The sequence below is a fragment of the Somniosus microcephalus genome, chromosome 12 (genome assembly GCF_052327205.1).
Source record: "Somniosus microcephalus isolate GS21.2 chromosome 12, FLI_Smic_1.0, whole genome shotgun sequence".
Taxonomy (NCBI): domain Eukaryota; kingdom Metazoa; phylum Chordata; class Chondrichthyes; order Squaliformes; family Somniosidae; genus Somniosus; species Somniosus microcephalus.
In genome coordinates, this window is record NC_140998.1 from 1,593,808 (window position 1) to 1,620,140 (window position 26,333).

Sequence of the window (26,333 nt, forward strand, 5' to 3'; positions counted from 1 at the left end):
TTCGAGTATATTCAAGACTGAAATCGATAGATTTTGGACACTAAGGGATATGGGGATCTGGCAAGAAAGTGGAGCTGAGGTCGCAGATCGGCCATGATCTTACTGAATGGCAGAGCAGGCTCGAGGGGCCGAATGGCCTACTGCTCCTATTATGCTCTTATATACACAACATACAGTACATATACAGTGTACACAAAACTGTACAAGGCACAAGTCAGGAGTGCGATGGAATACTCAAAAAATTAGAAGATAGGAGGAGGAGGCGGCCATTCGGCCCCTCGAGCCTGCTCCGCCATTCAATGAGATCATGGCTGATCATCCAAACTCAGTACCCTGTCACTGCCTTCTCCCCATATCTCTTGATCCCTCTAGACTTAAGAAATATATCTAACTCCTTCTTGAATATATTTAATGAATTGGCCTCAACTGCCTTCTGTGGCAGAGAATTCCACAGGTTCACCACTCTCTGGGTGAAGAAATTCCTCCTCTGTCCTAAATGGCTTACCCCTTATCCTTAGACTGTGACCCCTGGTTCTGGACTCCCCCGCCATCGGGAACATCCTTCCTGCATCTAGTCTGTCTAGTCCTGTTAGAATTTTATAAGTTTCAATGAGATCCCCTCTCATTCTTCTAAACTCTAGCGGATATAAGCCAAATCGATCCAATCTCTCCTCATACGTCATTCCTACCATCCCAGGTATCAGTCTGGTGAATCTTCGCTGCACTCTCTCCGTGGCAAGAACATCCTTCCTCAGATAAGGCGACCAAAACTGTACACAATACTCAAGGTGTGGTCTCTCCAAGGACCTGTACAACTGCAGCAAGACATCCTTGCTCCTGTACTCGAATCCTCTCGCTATGAAGGCCAACATACAATTTGCCTTCTTCACCGCCTGTTGCACCTGCATGCTTACCTTCAGTGACTGGTGCACAAGGACACCCAGGTCGCGTTGCACTTCGCCTTTTCCCAATCTATTGCCGTTCAGATAATAATCTGTCTTCCTGTTTTTGCCACCAAAGTGGATAACCTCGCATTTATCCACATTATACTGCATCTGCCATGCATCTACCCAATCACTCAACCTGTCCAAATCATACTGGAGTTTCTCTGCATCCTCCTCACAGCACACACGCCCACCCAGCTTTGTGTCATCTGCAAACTTGGAGATATTACATCTAGTTCCCTTGTCTAGATCATTAATATATATTGTGAATAGCTGGGGTCCTAGCACCGATCCCTGCGGTACCCCACTAGTCACTGCCTTCCACTCGGAAAAAGACCTGTTTATTCCAACTCTTTGCTTTCTGTCTGCCAACCAGTTCTCTATCCAAGACAGTACCCTACCCCCAATCCCGTGTGCTTTAACTTTACACGCTAGTCTCTTATGCGGGACCTTATCGAAAGCTTTCTGAAAGTCCAAATACACCACATCCACTGGTTCTCCCTTATCTATTCTACCAGTTACATCCTCAAAAAATTCCAGTAGATTAGTCAAGCATGATTTACCTTTTGTAAATCCATGTTGACTTTGTCCGATCCTGTCACTGTTTTCCAAGTGCTCTGCTATTACATCTTTTATAATGGACTCTAGCATTTTTCCCACTACTGATGTCAGACTTACCGGTCTATAATTCCCCGCTTTCTCTCTACCACCTTTTTTAAATAGTGGAGTTACATTAGCTATCCTCCAATCCATGGGAACTGTTCCAGAGTCTATAGAATTTTGGAAGATGACTAGCAATGCATCTACTATTTCTAGGGCCACTTCCTTAAGTACCCTAGGATGTAGATTATCAGGCCCTGGGGATTTATCGGCCTTCAATCCCATCAATTTCCCTAACACCATTTCCCTACAAATACTGATTTCATTCAATTTCTCTCTCTCATTAGACCCTATGTTCCACAACATCTCTGGGAGGTTATTTGTGTCCTCCTTTGTGAAGACAGAACCAAAGTATGCATTTTATTGGTCAGCCATTTCTTTGCTCCCCATTATAAATTCCCCTGATTCTAACTGCAAGGGACCTACGCTTGACTTCACCAATCCTTTTCTCTTCACATATCTATAGAAGTTTTTACAGTCAGTTTTTATGTTCCCTGAAAGCTTACTCTCATACTCTATTTCCCCCCCTCTTAATTAATCCCTTTGTCCTCCTTTGCTGAACCCTAAACTCCCAATCCTCAGGTTTGCTGCTTTTTCTGGCCAAATTATATTTCCTCTCCTTGGATCTTATGCTATCCCTAATTTCCCTTATTAGCTACGGTTGAATCACCTTTTTTGTTTTATTTTTACGCCAAACAGGGATGAACAAATTCTGTAGTTCATCCATGCGATCTTTAAATGTTTGTCATTGCCTCTCCACCGTCAACCCTTTAAGTAACGTTCCCCAATCCATCCTAGCCAAATCGTGCCTCATACCATCGTAGTTTCCTTTATTTAAATTCAGGACCATAGTCTCTGAGTCAACTACTTCACTCTCCAATTTAATGAAGAATTCTATCATATTATGATCGCTCCTCCCCAAGGGGCCTCGCACAACAAAATTGCTAATTAATCCTCTCATTACATAATACCCAGTCTAAGATGGCCTGATCTCTAGTTGATTCCTCGACATATTGGTCCAGAAAACCATCCCGTATACACTCTAGGAATTCCTCCACAGTATTGTTACTAATTTGGTTAGCCCAATCTATATGTAGATTAAAGTCACCCATGATAACTGCTGTGCCCTTATTGCATGCGTCTCTAATTTCCTGTTTAATGCCATCCCCAACCTCAGCATTACTGTTTGGGGGTCTGTATACAACTCCCACTAACGTTTTCTGCCCCATGGTATTTCTCAGCTCTGCCCATACAGATTCCACATCATCAGAGCTAATATCCTTCCTTACTATTGTGTTAATCCCCTCTTTAACCAGCAATGCTACCCCACCGCCTTTTCCTTTTTTCCTGTCCTTCCTGAATACCCCTGGATGTTGAATTCCCAGACTTGGTCATCCTGGAGCCATGTCTCCATAATCCCAATTATATCATATCCGTTTACATCTATTTGTGCAGCTAATTCATCCACCTTATTACGAATGCTCCTCGCATTAAGACACAGCCTTCAGGCTTGATTTTTTAACACTTAGTCCTTTTAGAATTATTTACTGTGGCCCTGTTTGATTTACACCCTTGATTTCTCTGCCTTCCACTTTTGCTTTTCTCCTTCCTGTCTTTTGTTTCTATCCTTGCTTCCCTTTCCTCTGTCTCCCTGCACAGGTTCCCAACCCCCTGCCATTTTAGTTTAAACCCTCCCCAACAGCACTAGCAAACACTCCCCCTAGGACATCGGTTCCGGTCCTGCCCAGGTGCAAACCGTCCAGTTTGTATTGGTCCCACCTCCCCCAGAACCGGTTCCAATGTCCCAGGAATTTGAATACCTCCCCCTTGCACCATTCCTCTAGCCACGTATTCATCTGAAATATCCTTCTATTTCTACTCTGACTAGCATGTGGCACTGGTAGCAATCCTGACATTACTACCTTTGAGGTCCTATTTTTTAATTTACCTCCTAACTCCCTATATTCAGCTTTTAGGACCTCATCCCATTTATTACCTATATCGTTGGTACCTTTATGCACCACGACAACTGGCTGTTAACCCTCCCCCTCCAGAATGCCCTGCAGCCGCTCCGAGACATCCTTGACCCTTGCACCAGGGAGGCAACATACCATCTTGGAGTCTTGTTTGCGGTTGCAGAAACGCCTATCTATTCCCCTTACAATAGAATCCCCTATTACTATAGCTCTACCCCTCTTTTTCCTCCCATCCTGTGCTGCAGAACCACCCATGGTGCCAGGAAGCTGGCTGCTGCTGCCTTTCCCCAATAAGCCATCCCCCTCAACAATATCCAAAGTGGTATATCTGTTTGAAAGGGGGATGGCCACAGGGGACCCCTGCACTACCTGCCTGCACCAGTACGCTGCCTGGTGGTCACACATTCCCTTCCTGCCTGTGCAGCCTTTACCTGCAGTGTGACCAACTCCCTAAACGTGTTATCCAAGATGTGCTCAGCATCGCAAATGCTCCAGTACGTATCCATTCGCAGCTCCAACGCCGCAATGCGGTCTGTCAGTAGCTGCAGCTGGATACACTTCCCGCACCATGGTCGTCAGGGACACAGGAAGTGTCCCCGATTTCCCACATAGTGCAGGAGGAGCATGCCACGGGGCCGAGCTGTGCTGCCATGACTTACCCTTTAATTAATTCAAATTAAATTAAATCAAATCAATACCATTAATTACACTACAATTAAATGATATACTCAAGGGCCTTTGTTTACCAGCACGCCCTGCTACACAACAGAGAACCTAGAAACTATAAACCACAAAAATTAAGTTTGGAAAAAAGACAGAAATACTCACCTACCAATTACTTACCTGCTTTTTGGTGACATCACACTTCGATTACTTTTTACTTCTCTCTCTCCTCTCGCTGACTCTGTGCCTCTCGCAGGTCCGCCGCTCAGCTCCGGTCCCAAGCCTCCTCTCCGCACTTTTTATCCACCTCTCGCCGACTCTGTGCCTCTCGCAGGTCCGCCGCTCAGCTCCGGTCCCAAGCCTCCTCTCCGCACTTTTTATCCACCTCTCGCCAACTCTGTGCCTCTCGCAGGTCCACCGCTTAGCTCTGGTCCCAGGCCTCCTCTCCGCGCTCTTTTTATCCTCCTCTCGCTGACTCTGTGCCTCTCGCAGGTCAGCTCCAGATGAGTGCAGCGTCAACAACACTCAAGAATCTCAACATCATTCAGGACAAAGCAACCCGCTTGATTGACACTCCGTCCACCACCTTAAACACTCACTCCCTCCACTACCGGCTCACCATGGCTGCACTGTGTACCATCTACAAGATGCACTGCAGCAACTCGCCATGGTTTCTTCGGCAGCTCCTCCCAAACCCCTGACCTCTACCACCTAGACGGACAAGGGCAGCAGGTGCATGGGAACACCACCACCTCCAAGTTCCCCTCCAAGTCACACACCATCTTGGCTTGGAAATATATCGACATTCTTTCATCATCGCTGGGTCAAAATCCTGGAACTCCCTAACAGCGATTCAAGAAGGCAGCTCACCACCAACTTCTCAAGGGCAATACAGCAATGCCCACATCCCATGAACGAATAAAAAAAACTTTCTGTCTAACACAGTACACGCACTAGACTCTGTGTATGTTGCAACTCCATCTGTGTTTCAGGTCTACATGTAGTGTTATGGATGTGGTGCTCCTGATCCTCGTACCTCTTTGTCCGTCCCCAGGTGATCCAGATCTGCCAGGGGTAGCATGGAGGGTCTGCCGTGAGCACACTGAAACGGCAGGTCACAGCTGGCGAGCGATTCCATTAGGCTTCCACACTCTTCCACACTCAGTCCATCACCAAATTTCACAGCACCTGTCAACATCACACGATAGACCGTGGTTAGACGTGATGTGATGTCAGCCGTTGCTCAGTTGGTCACACTCTTGCCTCTGAGTCAGAAGGTTGTGAGTTCAAGTCCCACTACAGAGTCTTGAGCACAAAAATCTAGGCTGACTCTGCAGGGCAGTACTGAGGGAGCGCGAGTACTGATGGAGCGCCGCACTGTCGGAGGGGCAGTACTGAGGGAGCGCCGCACTGTCGGAGGGGCAGTACTGAGGGAGCGCTGCACTGTCGGAGGGGCAGTACTGAGGGAGCGCCGCACTGTCGGAGGGGCAGTACTGATGGAGCGCCGCACTGTCGGAGGGGCAGTACTGAGGGAGCGCCGCACTGTCGGAGGGGCAGTACTGAGGGAGCGCCGCACTGTCGGAGGGGCAGTACTGAGGGAGCGCTGCACTGTCGGAGGGGCAGTACTGAGGGAGCGCTGCACTGTCGGAGGGGCAGTACTGAGGGAGCCACTGTCGGAGGGGCAGTACTGAGGGAGCGCCGCACTGTCGGAGGGGCAGTACTGAGGGAGCGCTGCACTGTCGGAGGGGCAGTACTGAGGGAGCGCGAGTACTGATGGAGCGCCGCACTGTCGGAGGGGCAGTACTGAGGGAGCGCCGCACTGTCGGAGGGGCAGTACTGAGGGAGCGCTGCACTGTCGGAGGGGCAGTACTGAGGGAGCGCCGCACTGTCGGAGGGGCAGTACTGAGGGAGCGCCGCACTGTCGGAGGGGCAGTACTGAGGGAGCGCTGCACTGTTGGAGGGGCAGTACTGAGGGAGCGCTGCACTGTCGGAGGGGCAGTACTGAGGGAGCCACTGTCGGAGGGGCAGTACTGAGGGAGCGCCGCACTGTCGGAGGGGCAGTACTGAGGGAGCGCTGCACTGTCGGAGGGGCAGTACTGAGGGAGCCACTGTTGGAGGGTCACTACTGAGGGAGCGCTGCACTGTCGGAGGGGCAGTACTGAGGGAGCGCCGCACTGTCGGAGGGGCAGTACTGAGAGAGTGCTGCACTGTTAGGGGCAGTACTGAGGGAGCGCTGCACTGTCGGAGGGGCAGTACTGAGGGAGCGCCGCACTGTTGGAGGGGCAGTACTGAGGGAGCGCTGCACTGTCGGAGGGGCAGTACTGAGGGAGCCACTGTTGGAGGGTCAGTACTGAGGGAGCGCTGCACTGTCGGAGGGGCAGTACTGAGGGAGCCACTGTTGGTGGGTCAGTACTGAGGGAGCGCTGCACTGTCGGAGGAGCAGTATTGAGGGAGCGCTGCACTGTCGGAGGGGCAGTACTGAGGAAGCGCTGCACTGTCGGAGGGGCAGTACCAAGGAAGCGCTGCACTGTCGGAGGGGCAGTACTGCGGGAGCCACTGTTGGAGGGGCAGTACTGAGGGAGCGCTGCACTGTCGGAGGGGCAGTACTGAGGGAGCCACTGTCGGAGGGGTAGTACTGAGGGAGCCACTGTCGGAGGGGTAGTACTGAGGGAGCGCTGCACTGTCGGAGGGGCAGTACTGAGGGAGCCACTGTTGGTGGGTCAGTACTGAGGGAGCGCTGCACTGTCGGAGGAGCAGTATTGAGGGAGCGCTGCACTGTCGGAGGGGCAGTAGTGAGGGAGCCACTGTCGGAGGGGCAGTACTGAGGGAGCGCCGCACTGTCGGAGGGGCAGTACTGAGGGAGCGCTGCACTGTCGGAGGGGCAGTACCGAGGGAGCCACTGTTGGAGGGTCACTACTGAGGGAGCGCTGCACTGTCGGAGGGGCAGTACTGAGGGAGCGCCGCACTGTCGGAGGGGCAGTACTGAGAGAGTGCTGCACTGTTAGGGGCAGTACTGAGGGAGCGCTGCACTGTCGGAGGGGCAGTACTGAGGGAGCGCCGCACTGTTGGAGGGGCAGTACTGAGGGAGCGCTGCACTGTCGGAGGGGCAGTACTGAGGGAGCCACTGTTGGAGGGTCAGTACTGAGGGAGCGCTGCACTGTCGGAGGGGCAGTACTGAGGGAGCCACTGTTGGTGGGTCAGTACTGAGGGAGCGCTGCACTGTCGGAGGAGCAGTATTGAGGGAGCGCTGCACTGTCGGAGGGGCAGTACTGAGGAAGCGCTGCACTGTCGGAGGGGCAGTACCGAGGAAGCGCTGCACTGTCGGAGGGGCAGTACTGCGGGAGCCACTGTTGGAGGGTCAGTACTGAGGGAGCGCTGCACTGTCGGAGGGGCAGTACTGAGGGAGCCACTGTCGGAGGGGTAGTACTGAGGGAGCCACTGTCGGAGGGGTAGTACTGAGGGAGCGCTGCACTGTCGGAGGGGCAGTACTGAGGGAGCCACTGTTGGTGGGTCAGTACTGAGGGAGCGCTGCACTGTCGGAGGAGCAGTATTGAGGGAGCGCTGCACTGTCGGAGGGGCAGTAGTGAGGGAGCCACTGTCGGAGGGGCAGTACTGAGGGAACGCCGCACTGTCGGAGGGGCAGTACTGAGGGAGCGCCGCACTGTCGGAGGGGCAGTACTGAGAGAGTGCTGCACTGTTAGGGGCAGTACTGAGGGAGCGCTGCACTGTCGGAGGGGCAGTACTGAGGGAGCGCCGCACTGTTGGAGGGGCAGTACTGAGGGAGCGCTGCACTGTCGGAGGGGCAGTACTGAGGGAGCCACTGTTGGAGGGTCAGTACTGAGGGAGCGCTGCACTGTCGGAGGGGCAGTACTGAGGGAGCCACTGTTGGTGGGTCAGTACTGAGGGAGCGCTGCACTGTCGGAGGAGCAGTATTGAGGGAGCGCTGCACTGTCGGAGGGGCAGTACTGAGGAAGCGCTGCACTGTCGGAGGGGCAGTACCAAGGAAGCGCTGCACTGTCGGAGGGGCAGTACTGCGGGAGCCACTGTTGGAGGGGCAGTACTGAGGGAGCGCTGCACTGTCGGAGGGGCAGTACTGAGGGAGCCACTGTCGGAGGGGTAGTACTGAGGGAGCCACTGTCGGAGGGGTAGTACTGAGGGAGCGCTGCACTGTCGGAGGGGCAGTACTGAGGGAGCCACTGTTGGTGGGTCAGTACTGAGGGAGCGCTGCACTGTCGGAGGAGCAGTATTGAGGGAGCGCTGCACTGTCGGAGGGGCAGTAGTGAGGGAGCCACTGTCGGAGGGGCAGTACTGAGGGAGCGCCGCACTGTCGGAGGGGCAGTACTGAGGGAGCGCTGCACTGTCGGAGGGGCAGTACCGAGGGAGCCACTGTTGGAGGGTCACTACTGAGGGAGCGCTGCACTGTCGGAGGGGCAGTACTGAGGGAGCGCCGCACTGTCGGAGGGGCAGTACTGAGAGAGTGCTGCACTGTTAGGGGCAGTACTGAGGGAGCGCTGCACTGTCGGAGGGGCAGTACTGAGGGAGCGCCGCACTGTTGGAGGGGCAGTACTGAGGGAGCGCTGCACTGTCGGAGGGGCAGTACTGAGGGAGCCACTGTTGGAGGGTCAGTACTGAGGGAGCGCTGCACTGTCGGAGGGGCAGTACTGAGGGAGCCACTGTTGGTGGGTCAGTACTGAGGGAGCGCTGCACTGTCGGAGGAGCAGTATTGAGGGAGCGCTGCACTGTCGGAGGGGCAGTACTGAGGAAGCGCTGCACTGTCGGAGGGGCAGTACCGAGGAAGCGCTGCACTGTCGGAGGGGCAGTACTGCGGGAGCCACTGTTGGAGGGTCAGTACTGAGGGAGCGCTGCACTGTCGGAGGGGCAGTACTGAGGGAGCCACTGTCGGAGGGGTAGTACTGAGGGAGCCACTGTCGGAGGGGTAGTACTGAGGGAGCGCTGCACTGTCGGAGGGGCAGTACTGAGGGAGCCACTGTTGGTGGGTCAGTACTGAGGGAGCGCTGCACTGTCGGAGGAGCAGTATTGAGGGAGCGCTGCACTGTCGGAGGGGCAGTAGTGAGGGAGCCACTGTCGGAGGGGCAGTACTGAGGGAACGCCGCACTGTCGGAGGGGCAGTACTGAGGGAGCGCCGGACTGTCGGAGGGGCAGTACTGAGGGAGCGCCGCACTGTCGGAGGGGCAGTACTGAGGAAGCGCCGCACTGTCGGAGGGGCAGTACCGAGGGAGCGCCGCACTGTCGGAGGGGCAGTACCGAGGGAGCGCCGCACTGTCAGAGGGGAAGTACTGAGGGAGCGCCGCACTGTCGGAGGGTCAGTACTGAGGGAGCGCCGCACTGTCGGAGGGGCAGTACTGAGGGAGCGCCGCACTGTCGGAGGGGCAGTACTGAGGGAGCACTGCACTGTCGGAGGGGCAGTACTGAGGGAGCCACTGTTGGAGGGTCAGTACTGAGGGAGCCACTGTCGGAGTGGTAGTACTGAGGGAGCGCTGCACTGTCGGAGGGGCAGTACTGAGGGAGCCACTGTCGGAGGGGAAGTACCGAGGGAGCGCTGCACTGTCGGAGGGTCAGTAGTGAGGGAGCGCTGCACTGTCGGAGGGGCAGTACTGAGCGAGCCACTGTCGGAGGGTCAGTACTGAGGGAGCGCTGCACTGTCAGAGGGGAAGTACCGAGGAAGCGCTGCACTGTCGGAGGGTCAGTAGTGAGGGAGCGCTGCACTGTCGGAGGGGCAGTACTGAGGGAGCTCCGCACTGTCGGAGGGGCAGTACTGAGGGAGCTCCGCACCGTCAGAGGGGCAGTACTGAGGGAGTGCCGCACTGTCGGAGGGGCAGTACTGAGGGAGTGCCGCACTGTCGGAGGGGCAGTACTGAGGGAGCGCCGCACTGTCGGAGGGGCAGTACTGAGGGAGCGCCGCACTGTCGGAGGGGCAGTACTGAGGAAGCGCTGCACTGTCGGAGGGGCAGTACCGAGGAAGCGCTGCACTGTCGGAGGGGCAGTACTGCGGGAGCCACTGTTGGAGGGTCAGTACTGAGGGAGCGCTGCACTGTCAGAGGGGAAGTACCGAGGAAGCGCTGCACTGTCGGAGGGTCAGTAGTGAGGGAGCGCTGCACTGTCGGAGGGGCAGTACTGAGGGAGCCACTGTTGGAGGGTCAGTACTGAGGGAGCGCTGCACTGTCGGAGGGGCAGTACTTAGGGAGCGCTGCACTGTCGGAGGAGCAGTATTGAGGGAGCGCTGCACTGTCGGAGGGGCAGTAGTGAGGGAGCCACTGTCGGAGGGGCAGTACTGAGGGAGCGCTGCACTGTCGGAGGGGCAGTACTGAGGGAGCCACTGTCGGAGGGGCAGTACTGAGGGAGCGCTGCACTGTCGGAGGGGCAGTACTGAGGGAGCGCTGCACTGTCGGAGGAGCAGTATTGAGGGAGCGCTGCACTGTCGGAGGGGCAGTAGTGAGGGAGCCACTGTCGGAGGGGCAGTACTGAGGGAGCCACTGTCGGAGGGGCAGTACTGAGGGAGCGCTGCACTGTCAGAGGGGAAGTACCGAGGAAGCGCTGCACTGTCGGAGGGTCAGTAGTGAGGGAGCGCTGCACTGTCGGAGGGGCAGTACTGAGGGAGCTCCGCACCGTCAGAGGGGCAGTACTGAGGGAGCGCCGCACCGTCAGAGGGGCAGTACTGAGGGAGCGCCGCACTGTCGGAGGGGCAGTACTGAGGGAGCGCCGCACTGTCGGAGGGGCAGTACTGAGGGAGCGCCGCACTGTCGGAGGGGCAGTACTGAGGGAGCGCCGCACTGTCGGAGGGTCAGTACTGAGGGAGCGCTGCACTGTCAGAGGGGAAGTACCGAGGAAGCGCTGCACTGTCGGAGGGGCAGTACTGAGGGAGCTCCGCACTGTCGGAGGGGCAGTACTGAGGGAGCTCCGCACCATCAGAGGGGCAGTACTGAGGGAGTGCCGCACTGTCGGAGGGGCAGTACTGAGGGAGCGCCGCACTGTCGGAGGGGCAGTACTGAGGGAGCGCCGCACTGTCGGAGGGGCAGTACTGAGGAAGCGCTGCACTGTCGGAGGGGCAGTACCGAGGAAGCGCTGCACTGTCGGAGGGGCAGTACTGCGGGAGCCACTGTTGGAGGGTCAGTACTGAGGGAGCGCTGCACTGTCGGAGGGGCAGTGCTGAGGGAGCCACTGTCGGAGGGGTAGTACTGAGGGAGCGCTGCACTGTCGGAGGGGCAGTACTGAGGGAGCCACTGTCGGAGGGGCAGTACTGAGGGAGTGCTGCACTGTCAGAGGGGAAGTACCGAGGAAGCGCTGCACTGTCGGAGGGTCAGTAGTGAGGGAGCGCTGCACTGTCGGAGGGGCAGTACTGAGGGAGCCACTGTTGGAGGGTCAGTACTGAGGGAGCGCTGCACTGTCGGAGGGGCAGTACTGAGGGAGCGCTGCACTGTCGGAGGAGCAGTATTGAGGGAGCGCTGCACTGTCGGAGGGGCAGTACTGAGGGAGCCACTGTCGGAGGGGCAGTACTGAGGGAGCGCTGCACTGTCAGAGGGGAAGTACCGAGGAAGCGCTGCACTGTCGGAGGGTCAGTAGTGAGGGAGCGCCGCACTGTCGGAGGGGCAGTACTGAGGGAGCTCCGCACCGTCAGAGGGGCAGTACTGAGGGAGCGCCGCACTGTCAGAGGGGCAGTACTGAGGGAGCGCCGCACTGTCAGAGGGGCAGTACTGAGGGAGCGCCGCACTGTCGGAGGGGCAGTACTGAGGGAGCGCCGCACTGTCGGAGGGGCAGTACTGAGGGAGCGCCGCACTGTCGGAGGGGCAGTACTGAGGGAGCGCCGCACTGTCGGAGGGGCAGTACCGAGGGAGCGCCGCACTGTCAGAAGGGAAGTACCGAGGAAGCGCTGCACTGTCGGAGGGGCAGTACTGAGGGAGCTCCGCACTGTCGGAGGGTCAGTACTGAGGGAGCGCTGCACTGTCAGAGGGGCAGTACTGAGGGAGCCACTGTCGGAGGGGCAGTACTGAGGGAGCGCTGCACTGTCAGAGGGGAAGTACCGAGGTAGCGCTGCACTGTCAGAGGGTCAGTAGTGAGGGAGCGCTGCACTGTCGGAGGGGCAGTACTGAGCGAGCCACTGTTGGAGGGGCAGTACTGAGGGAGCACTGCACTGTCGGAGGGGCAGTACTGAGAGAGTGCTGCACTGTCGGAGGGGCAGTACTGAGGGAGCCACTGTTGGAGGGTCAGTACTGAGGGAGCGCTGCACTGTCGGAGGGGCAGTACTGAGGGAGCCACTGTCGGAGGGGCAGTACTGAGGGAGCGCTGCACTGGCAGAAGGGAAGTACCGAGGGAGCGCTGCACTGTCGGAGGGGCAGTACTGAGGGAGCCACTGTTGGAGGGGCAGTACTGAGGGAGCGCTGCACTGTCGGAGGGGCAGTACTGAGAGAGTGCTGCACTGTCAGAGGTGCTGTCTTTCAGATGAGATGTTAAACTGAGGTCCCGTCTGCTCTCTCAGTTATATGTAAATGATCCCATGGCACTGGTTCGAAGAGGAGCAGGGGAGTTCTCCCCGGGGTCCTGGTCAATATTTATCCCTCAATCAACATCACTAAAACAGATTATCTGCTCATTATCACATTGCTTCTTTGTGGGCGCTTGCTGTGCACAAATTGGCTGCCGCATTTCCTACATTACAACAGTGACTACACTCCAAAAGTACTTCATTGGCTGTAAAGTGGAGCATGGATTGGTTGGGCCAAACAGCTTGTTTCTGTGCCGTATATCCTATGGAAAGCGCTTTGGGAGGTCCTGAGGTCATGAAAGGCGCCAGTCTGTTTTTCTTTTTCATGTGGAGCCCCAGCTCTGTAGATATGGGACATTTACAGTAAGGGCTGAGTACATGAACAGAGCAAAGTTACTGGGACCACCTGGAAGTTGTTCTCGTCGCTCCCGAACATGCCGCAGTCCTGATGCTCCGCGCCATCACCAAGACTGCCGAATTCCACCTGTGTAACATCACCTGTCTCAGCTCATCTGCTGCTCAAACCATCATCCATGCCTTTGTTACCTCCAGACTCGACTATTTCAACACAGTCCTGGCTGGCCTCCCACCTCACCCTCAGGGATAGGAGAACAGTGCCAGAGTGAACTTGGGGGGGGGGCGGTGGAAATATATTGCCGTTCCTTCATAATTGGCATATAATTGACAAATGAAGTTCAACACAGATAAATATGAGGTATTACATTTTGGTAGGAAGGATAGGGAGGTCACTTATTACCTGGAGGGTGCGAGTCTAGGTGGGGTAGAGGAACAAAAGAATCTCGGAGTACAAATATACAAATCACTAAAAGTAGCGCCACAGGTTAGCAAGGCCATAACAAATGCAAACTAAGCACTAGGGTTTATTTCTAGAGGTCTAGAATTGAAAAGTAGGGAAGTTATGCTAAACCTGTATCGAACCTTGGTTAGACCACACTTACCCAAGTACTGCGTACAGTTCTGGTCACCATATTAAAAAAAGGATATAGAGGCACTGGAGAGGGTGCAGAGAAGATTTACAAGGATGATACCAGAAATGCACGGGTATACATATCAGGAAAGGATGAACAGGCTGGGTCTCTTTTCTCTTGAAAAAAGAAGGCTGAGGGGTGACCTAATAGGGGTCTTTAAAATTATGAAAGGTTTTGATAGAGTGGATACAGAGAGAGTGTTTCCACTTGTGGAGAAGAGCAAAACTAGAGGCCTCAATATAAGATAGTCACCAAGAAATCCAATAGAAAATTTAGAAGAAACTTCTTTACCCAGAGAGTGGTGAGAATGTGGAACTCGCTACCACAGGGAGTGGTTGAAGAGAATAGTATAGATGTATTTAAGGGGAGGCTAGTCAAGTATATGAGGGAGAAGGGAATCGAGGGTAATGCTGATAGATTTAGATGGGGAAAGATGGGAGGCTCGAGTGGAGCATAAACGCTGCATGGGCTGGTTGAGCCGAATGGCCTGTTGCTGTACTGTATATTCTATGGTGTGGAGATGCCGGAGTTGGACTGGGGTGGACAAATGTAAGAAGTCACACAACACCAGGTTATAGTCCAACAGCTTTATTTGAAATCACAAGCTTTCGGAGCGCTACTCCTTCATCAGGTGAAGTGGAGAAATGCATAAAGACACAGCTTATATAGTCAGAGAATCATGTCAGATGTTTACAGGTAACCTTTCCAACTGCCATTTATCACACCTCGGCAGAGAGATAATCACAGCAGTCAAAGGTGTGAATGGTGTCCAAACAGGTCAGTCAGGGAAACATTACATCAAAGAACAATGAGGTGGGGTCACAAGGGGTCAAATGTTGCAGATGCTGGGGTCTGTATGAAAAACAAAAAAACAGACAAAAAACATTTTTTTTTGGCTGGAAATCACAGCAGGTCCAGCCGCATCTGTGTAGAGAGAACAAGCCAATGTCGACTCGAGTCTGGATGACCCTGCGTCAGGTGGGGTTACATGTAGCGTGACATGAACCCAAGATCTCGGTTGAGGCCGTCCTCATGGGTGCGGAACTTGGCTATCAGTTTCTGCTCGACGATTTTGCGTTGTCGTGTGTCTCGAAGGCCGCCTTGGAGAATGCTTACCCGAAGATCGGAGGCTGAATGTCCTTGACTGCTGAAGTGTTCCCCGACTGGGAGGGAACACTCCTGCCTGGTGATTGTTGTGCGGTGTCCGTTCATCCGTTGTCGCAGTGTCTGCATGGTCTCGCCGATGTACCATGCTCCAGGGCATCCTTTCCTGCAACGTATGAGGTAGACAACGTTGGCCGAGTCACATGAGTATGTACCATGTACCTGGTGGGTGGTGTCCTCACGTGTGATGATGGTATCTGTGTTGATGATCTGGCATGTCTTGCAGAGGTTGCTGTGGCAGGGTTGTGTGGTGTCGTGGTCGCTGTTCTCCTGAAAGCTGGGTAATTTGCTGCGAACGATGGTCTGTTTGAGGTTAGGCGGCTGTTTGAAAGCGAGTAGTGGAGGCGTGGGGATGGCCTTAGCGAGGTGTTCGTCGTCATCGATGACATGTTGAAGGCTGCGAAGAACATGGCGTAGTTTCTCCGCTCCGGGGAAGTACTGGACGACGAAGGGTACGCTGTTGGTTGTGTCCCGTGTTTGTCTTCTGAGGAGGTCTATGCGATTTTTCGCTGTGGCCCATCGGAACTGTCGATCGACGAGTCGGGCGTCATGTCCCGTTCTTACAAGGGCGTCTTTCAGTGTCTGTAGGTGTCCATCGCGTTCCTCCTCGTCTGAGCAGATCCTGTGTATTCGCAGGGCTTGTCCATAGGGGATGGCTTCTTTAACGTGGTTAGGGTGGAAGCTGGAGAAGTGAAGCATCGTGAGGTTGTCCGTGGGCTTGCGGTAGAGTGAAGTGCTGAGGTGTCCGTCTTTGATGGAGATTCGTGTGTCCAGGAATGAGACCGATTCTGAGGAGTAGTCCATGGTGAGTTTGATGGTGGGATGGAACTTGTTGATGTTATCGTGTAGTCTTTTCAGTGATTCTTCGCCGTGGGTCCATAGGAAGAAAATGTCGTCGATGTATCTGGTGTATAGCATTGGTTGGAGGTCCTGTGCAGCGAAGAAGTCTTGCTCGAACTTGTGCATGAAGATGTTTGCGTATTGGGGTGCGAATTTGGTCCCCATGGCTGTTCCGTGTGTTTGGGTAAAGAACTGGTTGTCGAAGGTGAAGACATTGTGGTCAAGGATGAAGCGGATGAGTTGTAGGATGGCGTCTGGAGATTGGCTGTTGTTGGTGTTGAGTACTGAGGCTGTCGCAGCGATGCCGTCATCGTGGGGGATACTGGTGTAGAGTGCCGAGACGTCCATCGTGGCGAGGAGTGTTCCTGGTTCAACTGGTCCGTGGGTGCCGAGTTTCTGTAAGAAGTCTGTAGTGTCGCGACAGAAGCTGGGGGTTCCCTGTACGATGGGTTTCAGGATGCCCTCGACATATCCAGAGAGGTTCTCACACAGGGTTCCGTTGCCTGATGCGATAGGACGTCCAAGTGTGTTGGCTTTGTGTATCTTTGGGAGGCAGTAGAAGTCTCCCATGCGGGGAGTACGTGGGATGAGAGCATGTAGGATGCTTTGAAGGTCTGGATCGAAGGTTTTGATCAGTCTGTTGAGTTGGCGGGTGTGTTCTTTGGTTGGATCTGCGGGTAACTGTCTGTAGTGTTCCTGGTTGTCCAGTTGTCGGTATACTTCTTTGCAATAGTCCGTTCTGTTCTGTATGACGATGGCACCTCCTTTGTCTGCTGGTTTGATGACGATGTTGCCGAGGTGTGATAAATGGCAGTTGGAAAGGTTACCTGTAAACATCTGACATGATTCTCTGACTATATAAGCTGTGTCTTTATGCATTTCTCCACTTCACCTGAAGAAGGAGCAGCGCTCCGAAAGCTTGTGATTTCAAATAAAGCTGTTGGACTATAACCTGGTGTTGTGTGACTTCTTACGTATATTCTATGTAATCCTGTGTAATGTAATTCAGCGTCACTGGATCAAAATCCTGGAAATCTCGACCAAACAGCACTGTGGGAGCGCCTTCACCACATGGACTGCAGTGGTTCAAGGCGGCTCATCTCCATTCTTCAGGGCAACTAGGGATGGGCAATAAATGTTGGTCTTGCCAGCGATGCCCACAACACAGGAATGAATTAAATAAAAAGTTTGTTTCTAACCTCTATATTCATTCACAGCATCCTCCAGTTTAAAGTTGTCTCCTTTTTTAATGCTATTTATTCTACAATTTTGGAATTAAAAATCTCCCACTGTTGATTCACAGTCCTGTGTCCCAATCCCTCCTTCCACCTCACCCCAGCGAGCGAGCTCCTGGGATTTTTCATTTTCCAATCTGGTGCCCTTGCTTTCTATTGACTGTTCCACTTTCTATTTGGACCTGAAACCTGATCATACTAAGGTAACTACTCAACCCATCAACCTGATCAAACTATGGTCACTGCTCACCCACACTTAACCTGATCTGTTTCATTACTCATAGCTGGATATAGCAATGCCTCTCCCCTTGAAAGGAAATAATCAGTCTGCACACATTTTTAGAATTCCATTCTCTTGTCTCTCAATTGATGACTGTGGTCATTAAAATCTCATACAACAATAATTTATTTATTTCTACTCTACTCCCTGATCTGTCTACAAATTCCCTCCCACATTTAGGGAGTCTGTAGTACACTTCTACTAACGGAACAATCCCTTTTTATCTTTGATCCCTAACTGTGTTGACTCTGCCTGAACCAGTTTGTTGTGTACACTAGTCCTCTCTCTAGCAGGTTTCCCCTCCCTCACCAGGATCACCACTGCTCCTCTTCCTCCCTTACCTATTCTGTCCCTGCTAAACATATGACCTGATATGTTTATTCCCACTCCTGCCCAGTTTACTGTCAAGCTAATGTGATTCCTATATTTAAAAAGGGAGATAGAACAAGTCCAGGGAACTATAGACCAATTAGCTTAACGTCGGTGGTAGGAAAGATGATGGCACTTTTACTCAAAGATGTAATAGAAAAACAACTAGAAACTAAAATTATAATAGAGTAGTCAGCATGGATTTTAAAGGGAAGGTCATGCTTGACCAACATTATTCAATTCTTCGAAGAAGTAGCAGAAAGGGTAGATAAGGGTAATGCAGTTGATGTATTATATTTGGATTTTCAAAAGGCCTTCGATAAGGTACCACATAGTAAACTCATGACTAAGGTCAAAACATACAGAGTCAGGAGGCAAGTAGCAGAATGGATAGCAAGTTAGCTGCAATACAGAAAAGAGAGAGTCGGGGTTAAGGGTGATTACTCAGACTGACAAAAGGTGGGAAATGGAGTTCCACAAAGATCATTACTGTTCGCAATTTTCATTAATAATTTGGACTCGGAATCGGAAGTGCAATTTAAAAATTTGCGCACGATACCAAATTTTGGGGGGGAGGGGGGATGTTGTTAATTCAGAGGAGGACTGCAACAGAATACAGGGAGACATTAATAAACCTGCAGAATGGGCAGGTAATTGGCAAATTAATTTCAATATAGGCAAGTGTGAGGTGGTGCATTTTGGTAGGAAGGCCACATACTCCTTGGAAAATCAGTGTCTAAATGGGATAGAGGAGCAGAGGGATCCGGGAGTACAGATACACAAATCACTAAAAGTAGCAACACAGGTTAATAAGGCCATAAAAAAAGCAAACCAAGCACTGGGGCTGATTTTCACAGGGATCGAATTGAACAGCAGAGAAGTTATGTTAAACTTGTATCGAACCTTGGTTAGACCACACGTAGAGTACTGTGCACAGTTCTGGTCTCCATATTACAAAAAGGATATCGAGGCACTGGAGATGGTGCAAAACAGATTTATTAGAATGATACCAGAACTGAGAGGATAGGCTGAACAGGCTGCGACTCTTTCCTCTAGAAAAGAGAAGGCTGAAGGGCGAACTGACAGAGGTTTTTAAGATAATGAAAGGGTTTGATAGGGTAGATTTAGAAAAAATATTTCCAATTGTGGGGAGTCCAAAACTAGGGGCCATAAATATAAGATAGTTACTGAGAAATCCAATAGGAAATTCAGGAGAAACTTTTATACCCAGAGAGTGGTGAGAATGTGGCAGTCCCTACCACAGGGAGTAGTTGACGCGAATGGCATACATACATTTAAGGGAAAGCTAGATAAGTACATGAGGGAGAAAGGAATAGAAGGATATGCTGATGGGCTGAGATGAAGAAGGGTGGGAGGAGGCTGCTGTGGAGCATAAACACCGGCATGGACCTGTTGGGCCAAATGGCCTGTTTCTATGCTGTACACTCGATGTAAGTTTCTACTACTGCATTTCCCCAGAGTGGACTGTTACACACCTGTTCACACTCACCGTGACAGGCCTGTGAGGACAGTACCTTCAGCACTGTACGCGACAACACACCTTGGAAACCTCCCGTTGACTGAAGCACCTGGGGGTAGAAGAAGCAAAGACTTGGCTTTACTTCGAGTGACACACAATTGGGTCAACACTGGGTGAAGTCCAGGGACACTCAGAGTGAAATCTGCAATATTCTGACTGATGGATAAACAGCACTCTCCTATAGATCATATACTCGCCCTTAATAGATTAAATACCCTCCTCCTGTAGGTTATATACCTCTCCTACAGATCACACCCCCCTCCTATAGATCACACATCCCCTCTTTTAGAACACACGCCCCCTCCTATAGAACACTCGCCCCTCCTACAGAACATGCGCCCCATGATATAGACCACGCGCCCTCTCCTATAGATTACACGCCAACTCCTACAGAACACACACTCTCTCCTATAGCTCAGATACTCTCCTCATTCCATGACCAAAGATCGAGACCACTCACCTCAATCTGTTCTCTGAGAAACTCCTGCAAAAGTGAAAACATATATTAGGGAGGAAGTTGGGGTTCAGAAAGAAGGGATAACATGCTACAAACATGGTACATCGAGAGTGCTCCATTACCCCACAGCTCTCGATACACACAAACCCCCACAGTGATCGATAGACCCCGAACCCCCACAGTGATCGACAGACCCCGAACCCCCACAGTGATCGACGGACCCCGAACCCCCACAGTGATCGACGGACCCCGAACCCCCACAGTGATCGACGGACCCCGAACCCCCACAGTGATCGAGAGACCCTGAACCCCCACAGTGATCGAGAGACCCCGAACCCCCACAGTGATCGAGAGACCCCGAACCCCCACAGTGATCGACGGACCCCGAACCCCGACAGTGATCGATAGACCCCGAACCTCCACAGTGATCGACAGACCCCGAACCCCCAGTGATCGACAGACCCCAAACCCCCAGTGATCGACGGACCCCGAACCCCCACAGTGATCGATGGACCCCGAACCCCCAGTGATCGAGAGACCCCGAACCCCCACAGTGATCGAGAGACCCCGAACCCCCACAGTGATCGAGAGACCCCGAACCCCCACAGTGATCGACAGACCCCGAACCCCCACAGTGATCGACAGACCCCGAACCCCCAGAGATCGACAGACCCCGAACCCCCACAGTGATCGACAGACCCCGAACCCCCACAGTGATCGACAGACCCCGAACCCCCAGTGATCGACAGACCCCGAACCCCCACAGTGATCGACAGACCCCGAACCCCCACAGTGATCGACAGACCCCGAACCCCCACAGTGATCGACAGACCCCGAACCCCCACAGTGATCGACAGACCCCGAACCCCCACAGTGATCGACAGACCCCGAACACCCACAGTGATCGACAGACCCCGAACCCCACAGTGATCGACAGACCCCGAACCCCCAGTGATCGACAGACCCCGAACCCACACAGTGATCGACGGACCCCGAACCCCCACAGTGATCGACAGACCCCGAACCCCCACAGTGATCGACAGACCCCGAACCCCCAGTGATCGACAGACCCCGAACCCCCAGTGATCGACAGACCCCGAACCCCCAGTGATCGACAGACCCCGAACCCCCACAGTGATCAACGGACCCCGAACCCCACAGTGATCGACGGACCCCGAACCCCCACAGTGATCGACAGACCCCGAACCCCCACAGTGATCGACAGACCCCGAACCCCCACAGTGATCGACAGACCCCGAACCCTGGTGCGCACAGGACTGTGCCTCAGGATGGTCCAGTGCCTGCAGGTCTGTCGCTGGATCAGGAGACGTGGAACCATAGGAACAGGAGGCGGCCATTCAGCCCCTCGAGCTTGCTCCGCCATTCAATGAGATCATGGCTGATCTGCGATCTAACTTCATATACCCGCCTTTGGTTAACAGAAAGCTATCACTCTATGATTTTAAACTAACAATTGATCTAGCATCAATTGCCGTTTGCAGAAGAGTTCCAAACTTCTACCACTCTCTCTGTGTAGAAGTGTTTCCTAATTTCACTCCTGAAAGGTCTGACTCTAATTTTTAGACTCTGCCCCTAGTCCAAACTCCCCAACGAGTGGAAATAGTTCCTCTCCATCTACCCTATCTGTTCCCCATAATATCCTGAAAACTTCGATCAAATCACCCCTTAACCGTCTAAATTTTAGGGAATACAACCCTAATTAGCATAATCTCTCCTCATAACTTAACCCTTGAAGTCCAGGTATCATTCTGGTAAACCTACGCTGCACTCCTTCCAAGGCCAATATCTCCTTCCGAAGGTGTGGTGCCCAGAACTGCTCCCAGTGCTCCAGGTGTGGTCTAACCAGGGCTTTGTACAGCTGCAGCATAACTTCTACCCCCTTGGATTCCAGTCCTCTAGATATACAGGCCAGTATTCCATTAACCTTTCTGATTATTTTCTATACCTGTTGATGACATTTTAATGATCTATGTACCTGGACCCCCAAGTCTCTTTGGACCTCCACTGTTTTTAAGCTTTTCACAATTTAGAAAGTACCCTGTTCGATCCTTTTTGATCCAAAGTGGATGACCTCACATTTGCTGACATTGAAATCCATTTGCCAGTTTTGCCCATTCACTTAATCTGTCGATATCCCTTTGTAATGTTATGCTTCCATCTACACTGCCTACAATTACACCTATCTTTGTGTCATTGGCAAATTGTGATATATGACTTTCTATGCCATCATCCAAGTCGTTAATAAATACTGTGAATAGTTGAGGCCCCAACACAGATCCCTGCGGGACACCACTAGTCACATCCTGCCAATTTGAGTACCTACCCATTATCCCTACTCTCTGTCTCCTGCCGCTCAGCCAGTTTCCGAACCAGGTCAATAATTGGCTCTCAATTCTATGGGCTTCTATCTTAATTAACAGTCTCTTATGTGGGACTTTAGCAAATGCCTTCTGGAAGTCCATATAAATAACATCCATAGACATGCCCGTCAACTACTTTAGTCACCTCTTCCAAAAATGCAATCAGGTTTGTCAGGCACAACCTACCTTTCACAAATTCATGCTGGCTTCCTCTGATCAACTGAAAATTTTCCATATGTTCAGTCACGCTATCCTTAATTATAGACTCCAGCAATTTTGCGATAACAAATGTTAGGCAAACTGGTCTATAATTCCCTGGTTTCCCTCTCTCGCCATTCTTAAATAGTGGAGTGACATGCGCAATTTTCCAATCTAAAGGAACGTTTCCTGAATCGAGAGAACTTTGGAAGATTATAGTTCGGGCATCTGCAATGTGCTCACCGACTTCCTTTAAACCCTGGGATGGAAACCATCTGGTCCTGGGGATTTGTCACTCTTTAGTGCCATTATTTTCTTCATTACTGTTATTTTACTTACATTAATTTTATTGAGTCCCTGTCCCCGATTCAATATTAGTTTCCTTGGGATTTCTGGTATGCTATCCTCTTAGAGTCATAATGGCACAGAAGGAGTCCGTGTCAGCAATCCAGTCAGTCCCATCCCCCGCTCTATCCACAGAGCCCTGCAAGTTTATAGAAACATAGAAACATAGAAGATAGGAGCAGGAGTAGGCCATTCGGCCCTTCGAGCCTGCTCTGCCATTCAATGAGATCATGGCTGATCATCCAAATTCAGTACCCTGTCCCTGCCTTCTCCCCATATCCCTTGATCCCTCTAGCCTCAAGAAATATATCCAACTCTTTCTTGAATATATTTAATGAATTGGCCTCCACCGCCCTCTGTGGCAGAGAATTCCACAGGTTCACCACTCTCTGGGTGAAGAAATTCCTCCTCATTTCAGTCTTAAATGGCTTACCCCTTATCCTTAGACTATGACCCCTGGTTCTGGACTCCCCGGCCATCAGAAACATCCTTTCTGCATCTAGTCTGTCCAGACCTGACAGAATTTTATAGGTTTCGATGAGATCCCCTCTCAATCTTCTAAACTCCAGTGAGTATAAGCCCAATCGACACAATCTCTCCTCGTATGTCATTCCTGCCATCCCAGGTATCAGCCTGGTGAATCTTCGCTGCACTCCTTCCATGGCAAGAACGTCCTTCCTCAGGTAAGGTGACCAAAACTGCACACAATACTCAAGGTGCGGTCTCACCAAGGCCCTGTACAACTGTAGCAAGACATCCTTGTTCTTGTACTCGAACCCTCTTGCTACGAAGGCCAACATACCATTTGCCTTCTTAACCGTCTGCTGCACCTGCATGCTTACCTTCAGCGACTGGTGGACAAGAACACCCAGGTCTCTTTGCACTTCCCCTTCTCCCAATCTATTGCCATTCAAATAATAATCTGCCTTCCTGTTTCTGCCACCAAAGTGGATAACCTCACATTTATCCACATTGTAGTGCATTTGCCATGTTTCTGCCCAATCACCCAACCTGTCCAAATCGTACTGGAGTTTCACGACATCCTCCTCGCAGCATACCCTCCCACCCAGCTTTGTGTCGTCTGCAAATTTGGAGATATTACATCCAATTCCCTCATCCAGATCATTAATATATATTGTGAATAGCTGGGGTCCTAGGACCGATCCTTGCGGTACCCCACTAGTCACTGCCTGCCACTCGGAAAACGACCCGTTTATTCCAACTCTTTGCTTTCTGTCCGCCAACCAGTTCTCTATCCAAGTCAATACCTTGCCCCCAATCCCACGTGCCTTAATTTTGCACGCTAACCTCTTATGCGGGACCTTATCGAAAGCCTTCTGAAAGTCCAAATACACCACATCCACTGGTTCTCCCTTATCTATTTTACCAGTTACATCCTCAAAAAATTCCAGTAGATTAGTCAAGCATGATTTACCTTTTGTAAATCCATGTTGACTTTGTCCGATCCTGTCACTGCTTTCCAAGTGCTCTGCTATTACATCGTTTATAATGGACTCTAGCATTTTCCCCACTACCGATGTCAGGCTTACCGGTCTATAATTCCTCGCTTTTTCTCTGCTATCTTTTTTGAATAGTGGGGTAACATTAGCTACCCTCCAATCAATGGGTACTGTTCCAGAGTCTATTGACTTCTGGAAGATGACCAGCAATGCATCTACTATTTCTAGGGCCACTTCCTTAAGTACCCTGGGATGTAGATTATCAGGCCCTGGGGATTTAGCGGCCTTCAGTCCCATCAATTTTCCTAACACCATTTCCCTACAAATACTGATTTCTTTCAGTTCCACCCTTTCATCAGACCCTATGTTCCCCGGTATTTCTGGGAGGTTATTTGTGTCCTCCTTTGTGAAGACAGAACCAAAATATGTGTTTAGTTGGTCTGCCATTTCTTTGCTCCCCATTATAAATTCCCCCGATTCTGACTGCAAGGGACCTACGCTTGACTTCACCAATCTTTTTCTCTTTACATATCTATAAAAGCTTTTACAGTCAGTTTTTATGTTCCCTGAAAGCTTACTCTCTTATTCTATTTTCCCTTTCTTAATTAATCCCTTAGTCCTCCTTTGTCGAATCCTAAACTGCTCCCAATCCTCAGGATTATTGCTTTTTCTGGCCAATTTATATGTCCTCTCCTTGGATCTTATGCTATCCCTAATTTCCCTTGTTAGCCACGGTTGAGTCACCTTTTTTGTTTTATTTTTATGCCAAACTGGGATGAACAACTTCTGTAGTTCATCCATTCGGTCTTTGAATGTTTGCCATTGCCTATCCACCGTCAACCCTTTGAGTGCCATTCCCCAATCAATCCTACCCAACTCGCTCCTCAGACCATCGTAGTTTCCTTTATTTAAATTGAGGACCTCAAGTGCCTATCCAGTCTCCCCTTGAAAACATTGAGTGTCTCCGCTTCCACCACTTCCGTCGGCAGCGAATTCCAGGTCATCACCACTCGCTGCGTAAAAAAGTTTTTTCTCACAACCCCCTATATCTCCTGCCCAAAACCTTAAATCTGTGTCCCCTAGTCCTTGTACCATCAACTAGTGGGAATAGTCTTTCCCCGTCTAGCCCATCCAAACCCGTCATAATCTCGTACACCTCTATCAAATCACCCCTCAACCTCCTTTGCTCCAATGAAAATAAATCCAGCTTCTCCAACCTGTCCTTGTAGCTAAGATCCCCCATCCCCGGAACCATTCTGGTAACTCTCCTCTGCACCCTCTCAAGGACCTTCACATCCTTCCTAAAAGTGTGGTGACCAGAACTGGACACAATATTCCAGTTGTGGCCTAACCAGCACTTTATAAAGGTTCAGCATAACTTCTCTACTTTTGTACTCAATACCTTTATTTATGAAGCCCAAGATCCCATATGCTTTGTTAACCACTCTCTCAATATGTCCCGCCACCTTCAGAGACCTATGCACATTAACTCCCAGGTCCCTCTGTCCCTGCACACTCTTTAAAGCTGTGCCATTAAATGTGTATTGCCTCTCCCTGTTCCTTCTGCCAAAATGCATCACCTCACACTTCTCTGTACTAAATTCAATCGGCCACTTGTCTGCCCATTCTGCTAGCCTTTCTATGTCCTGTTGCAGTCGATTGGTATCATCCTCACTGTTTGCCACACCCCCAAGTTTGGTGTCATCAACAAATTTAGAAATTCTACTCTGTATTCCAATAGTCAGGTCATTTATATATATTTAAAAAAAAGGAATTGGCCCCAGCACTGACCCTTGGGGAACACCACTGTCTACCATCCTCCAGTCTGAAAAACAGCCATTTACCACAACTCGCTGTTTTCTGTCCTTAAGCCAATTCCTTATCCAAGCTGACACTGACCCACCTATTCCATGAGCCTCAATTTTGTTAACCAGCCTTCTATGTGGTACTTTGTCAAACGCCTTCCGAAAATCCATGTAGACAACATCCATTGCATTCCCTTCATCAATCCTCTCTGTTACTTCATCAAAAACTTCAATTAGATTAGTCAAGCACGGTCTGCCTTTTACAAATCCGCGTTGGCTCTCCTTAATTAGCTTAAACCTCTCCAAGTGCCCTTTAATTTTTTTCCTTAATTATTGTTTCTAAAACTTTACCCACCACTGATGATAAACTGACCGGCCTGTAGTTACTTCTTCTTAGGCAGTCCCTCGGAACCGAGGATGACTTGCTTCCACATTAAAAATGAGTTCGCAGGTGACTAATGAGTCCAATGCGGGACCTAGTCTCTGTCACAGGTGGGGCAGACGGTGGTTGAAGGGGCGGGTGGGTG

General features: G+C 51.5%; 1 protein-coding gene across 3 annotated transcripts in view; it reads right to left on the reverse strand.

Annotated features, from left to right (window-relative positions):
- Positions 1 to 26,333, reverse strand: part of mlh3 (mutL homolog 3 (E. coli)) — a 147,011-nt gene that overhangs the window by 1,155 nt on the left and 119,523 nt on the right. The window contains exons 9-11 of one of the 3 annotated variants that reach the window (XM_086002510.1): positions 19,621 to 19,644; positions 19,131 to 19,209; positions 5,280 to 5,431 (exon numbers count right to left, since the gene is read on the reverse strand). In XM_086002510.1, the coding sequence (XP_085858636.1) occupies positions 5,280 to 5,431; positions 19,131 to 19,209; positions 19,621 to 19,644 (255 nt within the window). Of the gene's footprint in view, positions 1 to 5,279; positions 5,432 to 19,116; positions 19,210 to 19,620; positions 19,645 to 26,333 lie in introns of those variants that run through there. The other 2 variants (XM_086002511.1, XM_086002512.1) reach the window with 2 other exon arrangements.